Source organism: Chiloscyllium plagiosum, unplaced genomic scaffold, assembly GCF_037043375.1.
Source record: "Chiloscyllium plagiosum isolate Xiang-an unplaced genomic scaffold, Cpla_swu_hap1 HiC_scaffold_27, whole genome shotgun sequence".
In the NCBI taxonomy this organism is placed as follows: Eukaryota; Metazoa; Chordata; class Chondrichthyes; order Orectolobiformes; family Hemiscylliidae; genus Chiloscyllium; species Chiloscyllium plagiosum.
This window is the reverse complement of record NW_028270165.1, coordinates 66,398,678-66,410,652: the sequence shown is the minus strand read 5'-3', so window position 1 is coordinate 66,410,652 and position 11,975 is coordinate 66,398,678. Positions and strand designations below refer to the sequence as shown.

The 11,975-nt window shown below is 40.5% G+C and overlaps 1 protein-coding gene across 1 annotated transcript; it reads left to right on the top strand.

Annotated features, from left to right (window-relative positions):
* Nucleotides 1-60: 60 nt before the first annotated feature.
* LOC122547472 (uncharacterized) lies at nt 61-11,125 on the top strand. Its single transcript, XM_087974803.1, has 5 exons — nt 61-144; nt 1,699-1,800; nt 3,411-3,524; nt 4,624-4,746; nt 10,589-11,125. The coding sequence occupies exons 1-5, from the start codon at nt 120-122 to the stop codon at nt 10,597-10,599; spliced, it is 375 nt and encodes a 124-aa protein (XP_087830929.1). The 5' UTR covers nt 61-119; the 3' UTR covers nt 10,600-11,125.
* The last annotated feature ends 850 nt before the right edge of the window (nt 11,126-11,975 follow it).

The following is an 11,975-nucleotide window of genomic DNA, read 5'->3' as shown; positions in this document are numbered from 1 at the left end:
AAATCTCTCTTTAATCCTTTCTTTAAGGACAGGCAACGACATCTATTTCCATACCTGGCATCATCTGCTTAACGTTGGCAGTCCTGTTAATCTGTGATTTGATCGCACTGCTGGTCAAAATGCAGAGAAAATATCGAATGAAAGGTGAGCCTCTCGTCTCCCGACTGAACTGAGCTAACACTGACCCTCTGCTCGTTTTTCATCTTGTGTCGGTGTTGTAGATTGTTGTTGCACTTTTCCATCATTTGGCCTTGATGATGATGACGACGAGGTCGTTTCTGGCTGTCTTCTCTTGAAGCGCCTCATTTAAATTGGCACAAAGATAAAACTTTAAATTACTTCAAAGAAGAGTTATTTTAAAATCAGAATTACATTAAATATTCATCACGTCCTTCAATACCTGGAGAGTGAAACTGAATTAACCCTTAAGACAATATTTGTCCTGAATCACTTTTAATGAGCAAGAAACGTAAAGATTGGATGTCCCTTAATTTAATGAATCTGTCCATAGCACTCCAGAATAAGTTATTAACTGTTACAATGTGTCTTTAATTTTCATTGAGAGGTTGGCCCTCTGCCTCTAATTATTTATTCATCAGTTAGTTTTCCTTTACGGTTCTTCAGCTTCTTGGTACTGATGACAGAAGTCAAGATCAATGAAAGGATTAATTGTTCGGTCATTGTTCACTGGGTTCTCTTGAGTAACCAGATCATACCTGTTCACTATTTATACCGATTTCAAAGAAATTGTCTTCCACTGGGTGAGCGATGGCGATCAACACGAATATTGTCATATATTGAAAATGACAAATGCTGGAGATCACAGAGGGTTAGAAGACATCCACGCAACTCTGATGAAGAATCACCTCTATTCGAAACATTACTTTGCTCTCTCTCCATGGATGCTGTCTGACCCGCTGTGATCTCCAGACGTTTTTGGTCTCACAATAGATTCCAGCATATGCATGAATTTTCTCCTACGAATTATAAAATGCGTTAGCTTCTGTCCATGTTAAGTTCTCTTAAGAATAGTTTACAGCCATCCGTCAAAGATGCAAACTTCTTTTATGGTTAGCAATATCAAAAAGCTTCTCCATATTTCACGTGCTCACATTTTTGCACTCAACTAGTATCGGCAGCCATACAATTGTCTAGTTACAATATTCAGATTCTAAAAACATCATTGTACTCGAAGCTTCCTTTTTTGCAACACTGTCATCTTGAACATTGATGTGTAACCGCCCCATAGTCATCAAGGATTTTTCTATTGTCCATCAAATAATAATAATAATAAACGTTTTCTTTGCGTCAAGCAGTTTCAGTTTTGAAGTCATCATTTTCCCTCGCATGCTCCATTATGAGCTGAGTTTTTTTTTTAGTAAACGTTTGCATCTGGAGTTAATCATTCCTGATTCGAACAGAATTGAGATATACATCCCAACAAGCAACACTTCACTCTCCATGCTCAACTAAATAAGCGCTGCATACTGATGAGAAATGAAAATTAATCATGGCCTGTTCACTTGCTTGTCCAAATTGTTGCTGCCATCAGTGATCAGTCAATATTGCGCCAAGACTCTATTTTCCTGGATTTCATGAACTACATGTGTTTTGCATTAATGTTGCTTCAGAAATAAACTCAGTGTTGTTGCGCGTGTTCTGCTACTGGTGCTGACCTGCTTATCCCTCTTTTAACAGGCTGTTACACTGGTGACTCAAGCCTTGGTTTGTATCAAGGAATTTATGAAGAAATTGCGGACATTCCCCCTGTCAAGAAGACTTCTGAGAAACATGGACCAGGTACTGTATGTATTTCCGGTCTCATAGTTAATCTTAACTGGATAAGTTTGGCTTCCCTTGAATTTCCCGTTTTCAATGGTCTGTGAACTAAATAAAAATGACTAGTTATGAAATCCTTGTCCTCGTGTGAAAGAAGCTATCACAGGGAATGTGTATTTGTCTGTGTTTAGTGACAACATATTTGATATATTATAATCACCATTTCCTATAATTGATGAAAGAAGAATATTTCTGACATTTGTCATTAAATACAAACAGAATGACATTTTCTAGCTCGACCCTGATTCCAAACTGACGATATCAGATATCCGATACTGTGAATAATATAATCATAGGCATTACTGTCAGTTGCAAATACCTTCATTCTGGCAGGCTATTTAACGATTTTATATTGATAATCACCGAAGTGTCATCAGTACAAAGAGAAGTCGTTTGCCCCAATGCATCAGCACAAATTCGAATGCATGTTGCTGATTCGCCTGCCTTTCCCCATGTCTCTGAACACAATTTATGTTCAAATAATCATCCATTGCCCACTTGAACGGCAGAAAAATAATTATCAAACGAGAATTTGTGCTCTAACATTTTTACTTGACTTATACTGTGAGAACAGTGGATGCTTAAAACATCCGAGGGTGGCATGCATGGAAACGACTGCCTTCTAAGCCTGCTGACGAGGAACGAGTCAAATCAAGTAGACCATAGAATTTAGGTTAGAACTAGAGACTTTGATCTTCATCCTAGGATCAATACGATAGTGTTGAGAAGGAATATTACACGACATCGCTTGAAATGATTGACTAAGTTATCGAACTGAGAAAACACTGAAAAATAATGTAGCAAAGCATTCTCAAAAAATGGCATGTAACGCTAAACAAAAGCGCAGAAATGGCATTTAATAGATTCAACAAATTCACATTGTGTTACCGAATTAAGAACACTTAAAGGCGAATCAGACACAAAGGAGTTGTCTTGAGACTGAAGGCAATACTTTCACTTTCTCACGTACGATGATATTGAGAATTAAATCATTAAAAGTAATGTTTGGGAAAATATTTGTCCAATATGAGGGTGAAAGTTTGTTTCAAATCTCTCATTGCAGTTAAATTGGACCATTGCAGTTAAATTGGACTTGCGTAAATTTCCATTGACTCTCTGCAATCTGTGCATTGAATGCTTTTTCTATCATAGGTTGCATTGAAAATATTCCCGTTATTGTTAAAGAGGAGCCGAAAGAATTATGTTTTCGTCTTTGTTGTTTCGAATTAGACTACAAATCATAAATCCATAGTCTATTCGACTAAGAGAGATAGCAATAGAATGAGACCTTTCGGCCCCTCCAGTCTGCTGTTTTTCAATCACAGCTGATATGTTTCACAACCGCTTTCTCCTGAGTTCTCCCAGAAACCTTTTACCCTCTTACCCATCAAGAGCCCATTTACCATTGTTTTGTTACAGTCAAAGACTTGACAACCACAGCTCTTCGTGTTAATGAATTCTAAGGATCCACCACCATGTGGTTGAAAAAATTTCGTGTAATTAAATTTCTAATTGGTCGTGCCTTCACTGCGGCAGTGAGTCTGACAATAACTCCCCATTTCCGTTTTTAGTCATTTCTGCTTCCGTTGGTTCAGTTAATCGCATCGAATACTACACCAGCTATGGCTTCAGTGACAATAATCCGGGATCAGACGATCTTGAGGTGAACGCCAACAGAGGTTTGGGTGCGTATGTGTTCACTTTCTGTCAGTTCATTTTTGTCCTTGACTCTCCCTCTGCCGTCCGAACATCAAACTGTAAATGTTCACAAAACTGAGAATGACACTGGCACTGATAGTGCTTACATGAGCAATGTTAATGAATAAGAAATGTGCTGTTTTGGACTCATAGAGAGATGGTCCACTGAGACCGTGCCTGTAAAAACAGGTATCTAAATATTCCAAACCCATTTACCAGCACGTGGTTCTTTGCCTTGTATGGGCTGACATCGCAGGTGCAACACTGAATACTCTTATATATTCTCAGCATATTTTGCCTCTAACATCATGATGGTCAGTGAGTCGCAGTTTCTCACCAGCTTCCGGCGAAAACAATTGTCCTCAAATCCTCTTTAATTCTTCCTTCCCTTCCCTGAAATCGATGCCCACGATCTTTTATCTCGCCCTCAAAAGAGAAGCATTCCTTCCTGTCTACCCGATATATGTCCTTCGTAATTTCTTATCAACGCCTAAGTGTCCTCAGTTCGATGGTAACAAATAAGAATGGTTGGACAGGAACAAGCCATTCAGCCTCCAAAACGTGTTCTGGCGTGCAGTGAGATCATGGCCAGTTGTGTGTGGTCTAAGTACAGATGCCTCCTTTGACACTTATCCCTTATTGACTTTGTTGAAGAAAAAGCATAATCTGTCTGATATTTAAAAATTGACAACTGATCTGAATCAGCTACTTTGAGAGGAAGAAAATTCCAAATACCTCCCAGCCTTTCTTTTCTGTGATGCCTCTAGAACTGCTGTTACCTAAATCATGGATTATGAATATGAGATCCAGAATCTACAACAATTCGAAATAGTTCATCCTTATCTACTCATTTTTAAAAGTTTTAATACCTTCAAGATTGTGCTTAGCTTTCAAATTTAGAGAGAAAATAGACCTAATTTGCTTTAAATGTCTATATATTCCCCAAACGCTGAACTCCTTTGAACCATCTAACTCTTCGAATTCTACGTTCCAGCACTAATGCTCTATTCCAGCACGAATCTCCTTTTCTCTATGTTATGTATTGTAATTTGCATCAATGACAATCAATCATGCGTTTTCTTCAAGCTCCAGTTCAGGGCCATTACGATGACGTTGAGACTGAATCTCACGATTGCCAGTCTCAATTGGAAAGTAATCCCGATGAATCCCTCGCACTGACAAATGCTGACAATGGTCTTTGTTCACTCGGTGAGTTGAATTACAGTTGCTCACATCATAATCGCCGCTCTGTGTGTCCGCGCTTTCTTCATTCCTTTCCATTCTAAGATCGATATTGCATGTACAGAAAATCTAAGAAAAAGATTCAAATTGATCGAAGCTTTATCTCCGCAAATTGTCTCTGAGAAAGTGTAGTGTTCATGGAGAGCATCTTAATTACAATATCATGAAAAATTACATTATTTTGAAAAATAAAATACTTTGATATTGAGCAGGCAATGCGTTTAGTCAGCTCTTTGAATAGCAGGCACTGGCTTCACCCACTGGTGAGATAGAAAGTCTATAAAACTAGTGTTTACAATGAATCAGCGACTGCCTGGATTGAAAATATAGGAGGTAGGATTTTTATTGCTCCAGGTTTTAAATGATGAAGCTCTTACTGCTCACTTAGAAGACAAAACCTATGGATGCTTACTTTTAAAATCAAATAGAGCTTGTTTTGTTGTGTGTTATGAGATACCTTAAAATATTTCTAGAAGTTAATGCAGACCCTGACGTTGTTCTTATTTTCAGAAGGACTATTGGGAATATTCCAGGAGATATGCTGCCGGTCAAACCTCTTAGTTATAAACAAAACAGAATTTAGTTACAATATTACCTTTGTTTTTCCTTTGTTCATTAACGGGATTAGGACGTTGCTGGTCATCCCTAATTGCCCAGAGGGCAGTTAAGAGTTAAAATAATTGATGTGCGTCTGTTATCATACATTTGTAGGCCAGACCAGGTAAGAAGGGCAGTTTCCTTCCTAAAGGTCATTAGTGAACCAGATGGGCTTCTACCAACAATCAACAATGGATTCATGGTCATCTTTAGACTCTCAATTCCAGAATTTTTTTGAAGCAGGATTCCAACCCAGGTCCCAAAATTTTCTGGGTCTCAATATTAACATTCCCGCGTTAATACCACTTTTCCATCCCCAAACAAAAGAGAATAGAGCAAAGAATAATTAGCCTATTCGAAACCCCAACACAATATTCCAACTTAATGATGGGGTTCCAATATTTTCAACAATCCCATCAAACACCACTTGGAACAAAAAGAAAGCTCAAACACAGGGTCTTATGGGAGAAAAGTCAGAGAGTGGAACCAGCCTGGAAATGCATCTTTGGATCCAGCAGCTTTTACAACAGTACTGTACTAAAACCAAATCAAACCAGAGGAAAGGAAAGCTGGGAGAATTGGCCACACCCCTTTCATTTTGAAGTACTTTTTTTTTCAATACTTGAAAGGCTGTTACCAAACACACTATCTCAGAAGGTATTTTCAAAATGGCCCTAAAACCCTTCAACATAGATTGTGTGTCTTTTATGACCTCTCCGAAAATAAAACAAGGACAACATGACCTTGTGAAAGAAGCAGCACCGTCACACGTGGAACTGCATTCATATCAATTCCCAAGGAAGAATGATTGTTTCAGAACTGGAACATTGTACCTGCCTGTAATTCATGGGGATCGTTGTACAAAAATCCAGTTAATCTCATCACTAGATCAGCCATTTTCAAAATTTCCAACAGGCAATTGAAAGCAACTTACTCCAATCGTCCGAGCCATTCCTGTGACCAACTTGGGTTATTCTGTACTTTATCCTCGAGCCCTCACGGAGATCGTTTCTTATTTAATTACCTGTCAACAGATCTGTCCTCCAAAATATCGGATTTACCACAGTGCCAATCAAGCTGCTACATCTCGTCATATTTATTTCTCACTGTAACATTACTTCATGCTAATATTTGTCAAAAATGAACTGTAACAGTACATATCCGATTTCTCCAATGATAGTTCCAATTACCACAGTATTTAAATATATCTTATGAATGTAATGGATACAGGAATGGGGCAGGAGGGAGGGTTTCGGGTTTTTGGATAATTGGAGCTCTTTCTGGGGTAGGTGGGACCTCTACAAGCAGGATGGTCTTCATCTAAACCAGAGGGGTACCAATATCCCGTGTGGGAAATTCGCTAAAGCTATTAAGGTGGATTTAAACTAATACAGCAGGGGGATGGGAACCAAAGTTGTAGGACAGGTCTAGAAGAGGATGAGTAGGGAGTTCCCAAATCAAGTATCTGACTCTGGCAAGCGAGAACCTGGTTTGAAGTGTGTGTACCTCAACGCAAGGAGCGTCCGAAATAAAGTGGGTGAATTGGCAGCTTGGGTTGGTACCTGGGGTTTCGATGTTGTGGCCGTTCCAGAGACATGGATAGAGCAGGGACAGGAATGGCTGTTGCAGGTTCCGGGATTCAGATGTTTAAGTAAGAATAGAGAAAATGGTAAAAGAGGGGGAGGTGTGGCATTGTTGATCAGGGACAATATTACAGTTGTAGAAAGGATGTTTGGGGACTCGTTAAGTGAGGTAGTATGGACTGAGGTTAGAAACAGGAAAGGAGAAGTCACCATGCTGGGAGTTTTCTATAGGCCTCCGAATAGTCCCAGAGATGTAGAGGAAAGGATAGCAAAGATGATTCGCGATAGGAGTGAGAGAGGCAGGGTAGTTGTCATAGGTGACTTCAACTATCTAAATATTGACTGGGATCACTACAGTGCGAGTACTATAGATGGGTCGGCTTTTGTCCAGTGTGTGCAGGAGGGCTTCCTGACACAGTATGTAGACAGGCCTACAAGGGGCGAAGCCACTTTAGATTTAGTACTCGGTAACGAGCCTGGCCAGGTGTTAGATTTGGAATTAGGTGAGCACTTTGGAGACAATGATCACAATTCTGTCAGGTTTACTTTAGTGATGGAAAGGGATATGTGTACTCCACCGAGCAAGAGTTACAGCTGGGGGAAGGGAAATTGCGATGCAATTAGGAAAGATTTAGGTAGCGTAGAATGGGGAAGGAAACTGCAGGGGATGAGCACATTAAAAATTTGAAGCTTATTCAACGAAAAGCTCCTGTGTGTCCTAGATAAGTATGTACCTGTCAGACAGGGAGGACGATATAGAACGCGTGAGCTGTGGTTTACTAAGGAAGTGGAATCCCTGGTCAAGAAGAAGAAGACGGCTTATGTTAGGGCAAAGTGTGTAAAGTCAGGGCGCTCGAGGATTACAAAGAAGTCAGGAAAGACCTAAAACTAGTGCCCAGAAGAGCCAGGAGGGGACATGAGAAGTTGTTGGCGGATAGGATCAGGGTTAACCCTAAGGCTTTCCATAGGTATGTCAGGAATAAAAGAATGATGAGAGTTAAATTAGGGCCAATCAAGGATAGTAGTGGAAAGTTGTGTGTGGAGTCAGAGGAGATGGGGAAGCACTAAATAAATATTTTTCGACAATGTTCACTATAGAAAAAGAAAATGTTGGCGAGGAAGATACGGAGATACTTGTATCTAGACTAGAAGAGATTGAGGTTCACAAGGAAGAGGTATTAGAAAATAGACAAGCCCCCTGGGCCGGATGGGATCTATCCTAGGATCCTCTGGGAAGCAAGGAAAGAGATTGCCGAGCCTTTGGCATTGAACTTCACATCATCATTGTCTACAGGAATAGTGTCTGAGGACTGGAGGACAGCAAATATGGTTCGCTTGTTCAAAATGGATAGGAGAGACAACCCTGGTAGTTATAGACTAGTGAGTCTCACTTCAGCTGTTGGTAAAGTGTTGGAAAAGGTTATAAGAGATTGGATTTGTAACCATCTAGAAAAGAATAATCTGGTCAGGGACAATCAGCACGGTTTTGTGAAGGGTAGGTCGTGCCTAACGAGTCTTATTGACTTTTTTGACAAAGTGACCAAACAGGTAGATGAGAGTGAACCGGTTGATGTGGTGTATAAGGATTTAAGAAAGGCGTTCGATAAGATTCCCCACTGTAGGCTATATACAAAATGCGGAGGAATGGGAATGTGGGAGACAGAGCAGTTTGGATCAGTAATTGGCTTGCTGAAAGAAAACAGACATTTGAAGTCGATGGAACATGTTCATCTTGGTGTCCAGTTACTAGTGGTGTACCTCAAGGGTCGGTGTTCGGTCTACTACTGTTCGTCATTTTTATAAATGACCTGGATGAGGGCTTAGAAGGGTGGGTTAGTAAATTTGCGGACGATACTAAGGTCGGTGGAGTTGTGGATAGTGATGAAGGATGTAGTAGGTTGCAGAGAGACATAGATAGGATGCAGAGCTGTGCTGAGAGGTGGAAAATGGAATTTAATGTGAACAAGTGTGAGGTGATACACTTTGGCCAGAGTAATCGGAATGCAAAGTACTGGGCTAATGGTAAGATTCTTGGGAGTGCAGATGAGCAGTGAGATCTTGGTGTCCATGTACACAGATTCCTGAAAGTCGCCACCCAGATTGACAGGGTTTTTAAGAAGGCATACAGTGTTTCGGCCTTTATTAATAGAGGGATTGAGTTCTGGAACCAGGAGGTTATGCTGCAGCTGGACAAAGCTCTGGTACGGCCACACTTGGAGTACAGTGTACAGTTCTGTTCACTGCATTATAAAAAGGATGTGGAAGCTTTGGAAAGGGTGCAGAGGAGATTTACTAGAATGTCGCCTGGTCTAGAGGGAAGGTCTTATGAGGAAAGGCTGACGGCCTTGAGGCTGTTCTCGTTAGAGAGAAGAAGGTTGAGAGGTGACTTAATAGAGACATACAAGATAATCAGAGGGTTAGATAGGGTGGACAGGGAGAGCCTTTTTCTAAGTATAGTGACGGCAAACACAAGGGGACACAACTTTAAAGTGAGGGGGATAGGTATAAGACAGATTCAGAGATAGTTTCTTTACTGAGAGAGTAGTAAGGGCATGGAATGCTTTGCCTGCATCAGTAGTAGATTCGTCAAGTTTAAGTGCAGTTAAGTCGGCATTGGACTGGCATATGGACGTACATGGAATAGTGTGGGTGGGATGGGCTTCAGATTAATATGACAGGGCGGCGCAACATTGAGGGCCGAAGGGCCTGTACTGCGCTGTAATGTTCTATGTTCTATGTAAAATGCTACGTGATTGTGAAAATTATTAACAACCGATGCTCATAATTATTGACTATAGTGTCAATTGTAAGGGTGACATAATGTAAAAGAGAGTGGCAAGGGGTTGAGAAGGGTCTTGAGGCAACATCACTCCCCAGAGCGCGGTGAGTGATTGGCATATATTGTTTGTGAGGTAGAGGAGATGGAATTCTTAAACCTTTGAAAATATACTTCCCTCAGGACTGGAAATATTATTACATTAAAGGTTCTGCTCTAGTGCAGGAATGTGACACTAACATAGGGAGTAGCATCTGTTTGGAAGTATAGACCTGATTGGCCGAAGGCCCTCTTCTCCACTATATGATTCGATGTTTCTATGACAAAACCTTTGACATGAACACATCATCGTCTTCAACATCATCAGCACTTTCCAGCTTCATGGACAACTCTCAAACGAGCCAATTGTTACTTGTAATCATCTCAGTCAAGGGCATCACATGCTACGCCTGGTATTGTGGCGTTTTCCCAGATGCCCTGCCAGAAAATTTATCCATTGTCTTCTGGTCACTCAGGTGTCCATCGTGCCTTTAGTGTTGAGATGCATTGAAAATGTGAATCTGGGTTTTTCACCAGACACAACAAACAGATAAGGCCAACCTTTACTATTTAATCTTTGAAATACACTGCTAACAGTCTTCAGAATAGATTCCAGGCAGTCTTTTACAGCGCGCAGATAGAGTCACACGTCAATGTCTTGTTTGAAACCCGTCATTGTCTGACATTTCAAGTGTGGATTTAATATTTTCCCCAATCCAGATTCAGCTGTGGATTGGCAGTTTGATGTGCTGTAAATAGAATCATAAGTGATATAACATCAAGTAGACTGAAATTACTTTCTTTATCATTTCAGGTAAATGTTAGAGTCTATTTCAGCATGGGCTGTGCCGAGGCAGATAATATTGCAAGAAACCGTCCACTAACATTTTTAACGTGCTGAGCATCCTTTTTCTCAATACAAGCTTCACTTGATTGTATTTCATCAGCATTTACTTTGTATTGGACAAACTATATTTGCATTCATTCGTTTATTTTTGTTTAATCGTGTGTTTTGCCATGACTTAAAATGGGAAGTGAGCAGGTTGGATCGATTATTATTGTGTTTGTATTAATCATCTAATTCATTTCTCTGTATGGATTAATTGCCTCTTTATTGGGGGCGAAGTTCCTGTCGTTTGTGAATGAAGCATTATAAGGAATTCCATGTGTAAATTTTTTGCTTTTTCATACCTCACGAGGGAGAGTTTAAAACGTCTTGAATCAAACAATTGCCCTAACCATTATTTCGCTATTAATTGACTGAAAATTCCCTTCCATTGCTATATTTGCCATGACTCCGTAATCTTTCTGTAAGTGATCATGTAAGTTGCTGTTTATGAATAAAAATGCAGTGAATTCATTCTTGTGTTGTAATTCTGTGTCTGTTTGCTGACGTCAGTGCCATAGAGAATATGTGTGTGTCAGTGAGTGTTGTCTGTGTTTGAATGAATGTGTATGAAAGACAGTGGGCGAGAATGTGAGTTCAGTTATCTGTGTTTTCCTGAATGTGTGCGAATGCGAAAGAATGGCTGAGAGTGGTGTAATTTTCTGTGATGATGCAACGATGTCTGCGATTGTAATGCGAGTGTAATGGACTTTGTGTGAATACTTGGAAGTTTTAATTCAGGAGGGAAGTTCATGGATAAACAGAATGATGATAGAAACTTTCGGAGCATTAACATCTAGAGGATCCTGGTGAACGTAATCACAATTCCCTGAAAGTGGCAACATTCATAGGTCAACATGGCCTATGCTATTTTTCTTCCATCATCAGTAAGGGCTCAGAGCATAGTTTTTTCAAGTGTCAGATAGCTTTCTTTCAAAGTTTAGGATAAAGTGTGGACTGCAGATGCTGGAGATCAGAGTCAAAGGTGTGGTGCTTGAAAAGCACAGCAAGTCAGGGAGCATCCGAGGAGCAGGAGAATTGATCATTTCGGGCGTAAGGCCTTCAGGAGAACGTTTTCAAGGTCGGCATCCTTGGCAGACGCTTCACAGTAAGGTTACAATTAACTAGGAGCACGTGAGGACTGGAGATCAGAGTCTACAGTGTGGCGCTGGAAAAGCACAGCAGGTCAGACAGCTTCCGAGGAGCACGTGAATCAACGTTTATGGCATAAGCCCTTCTTATGCCTGCAGGGATTATGCCCCAAGCATCGATTCTCCTGCTCCTCGGATACTGCCTGACCCGCTGTGCCTTTCCA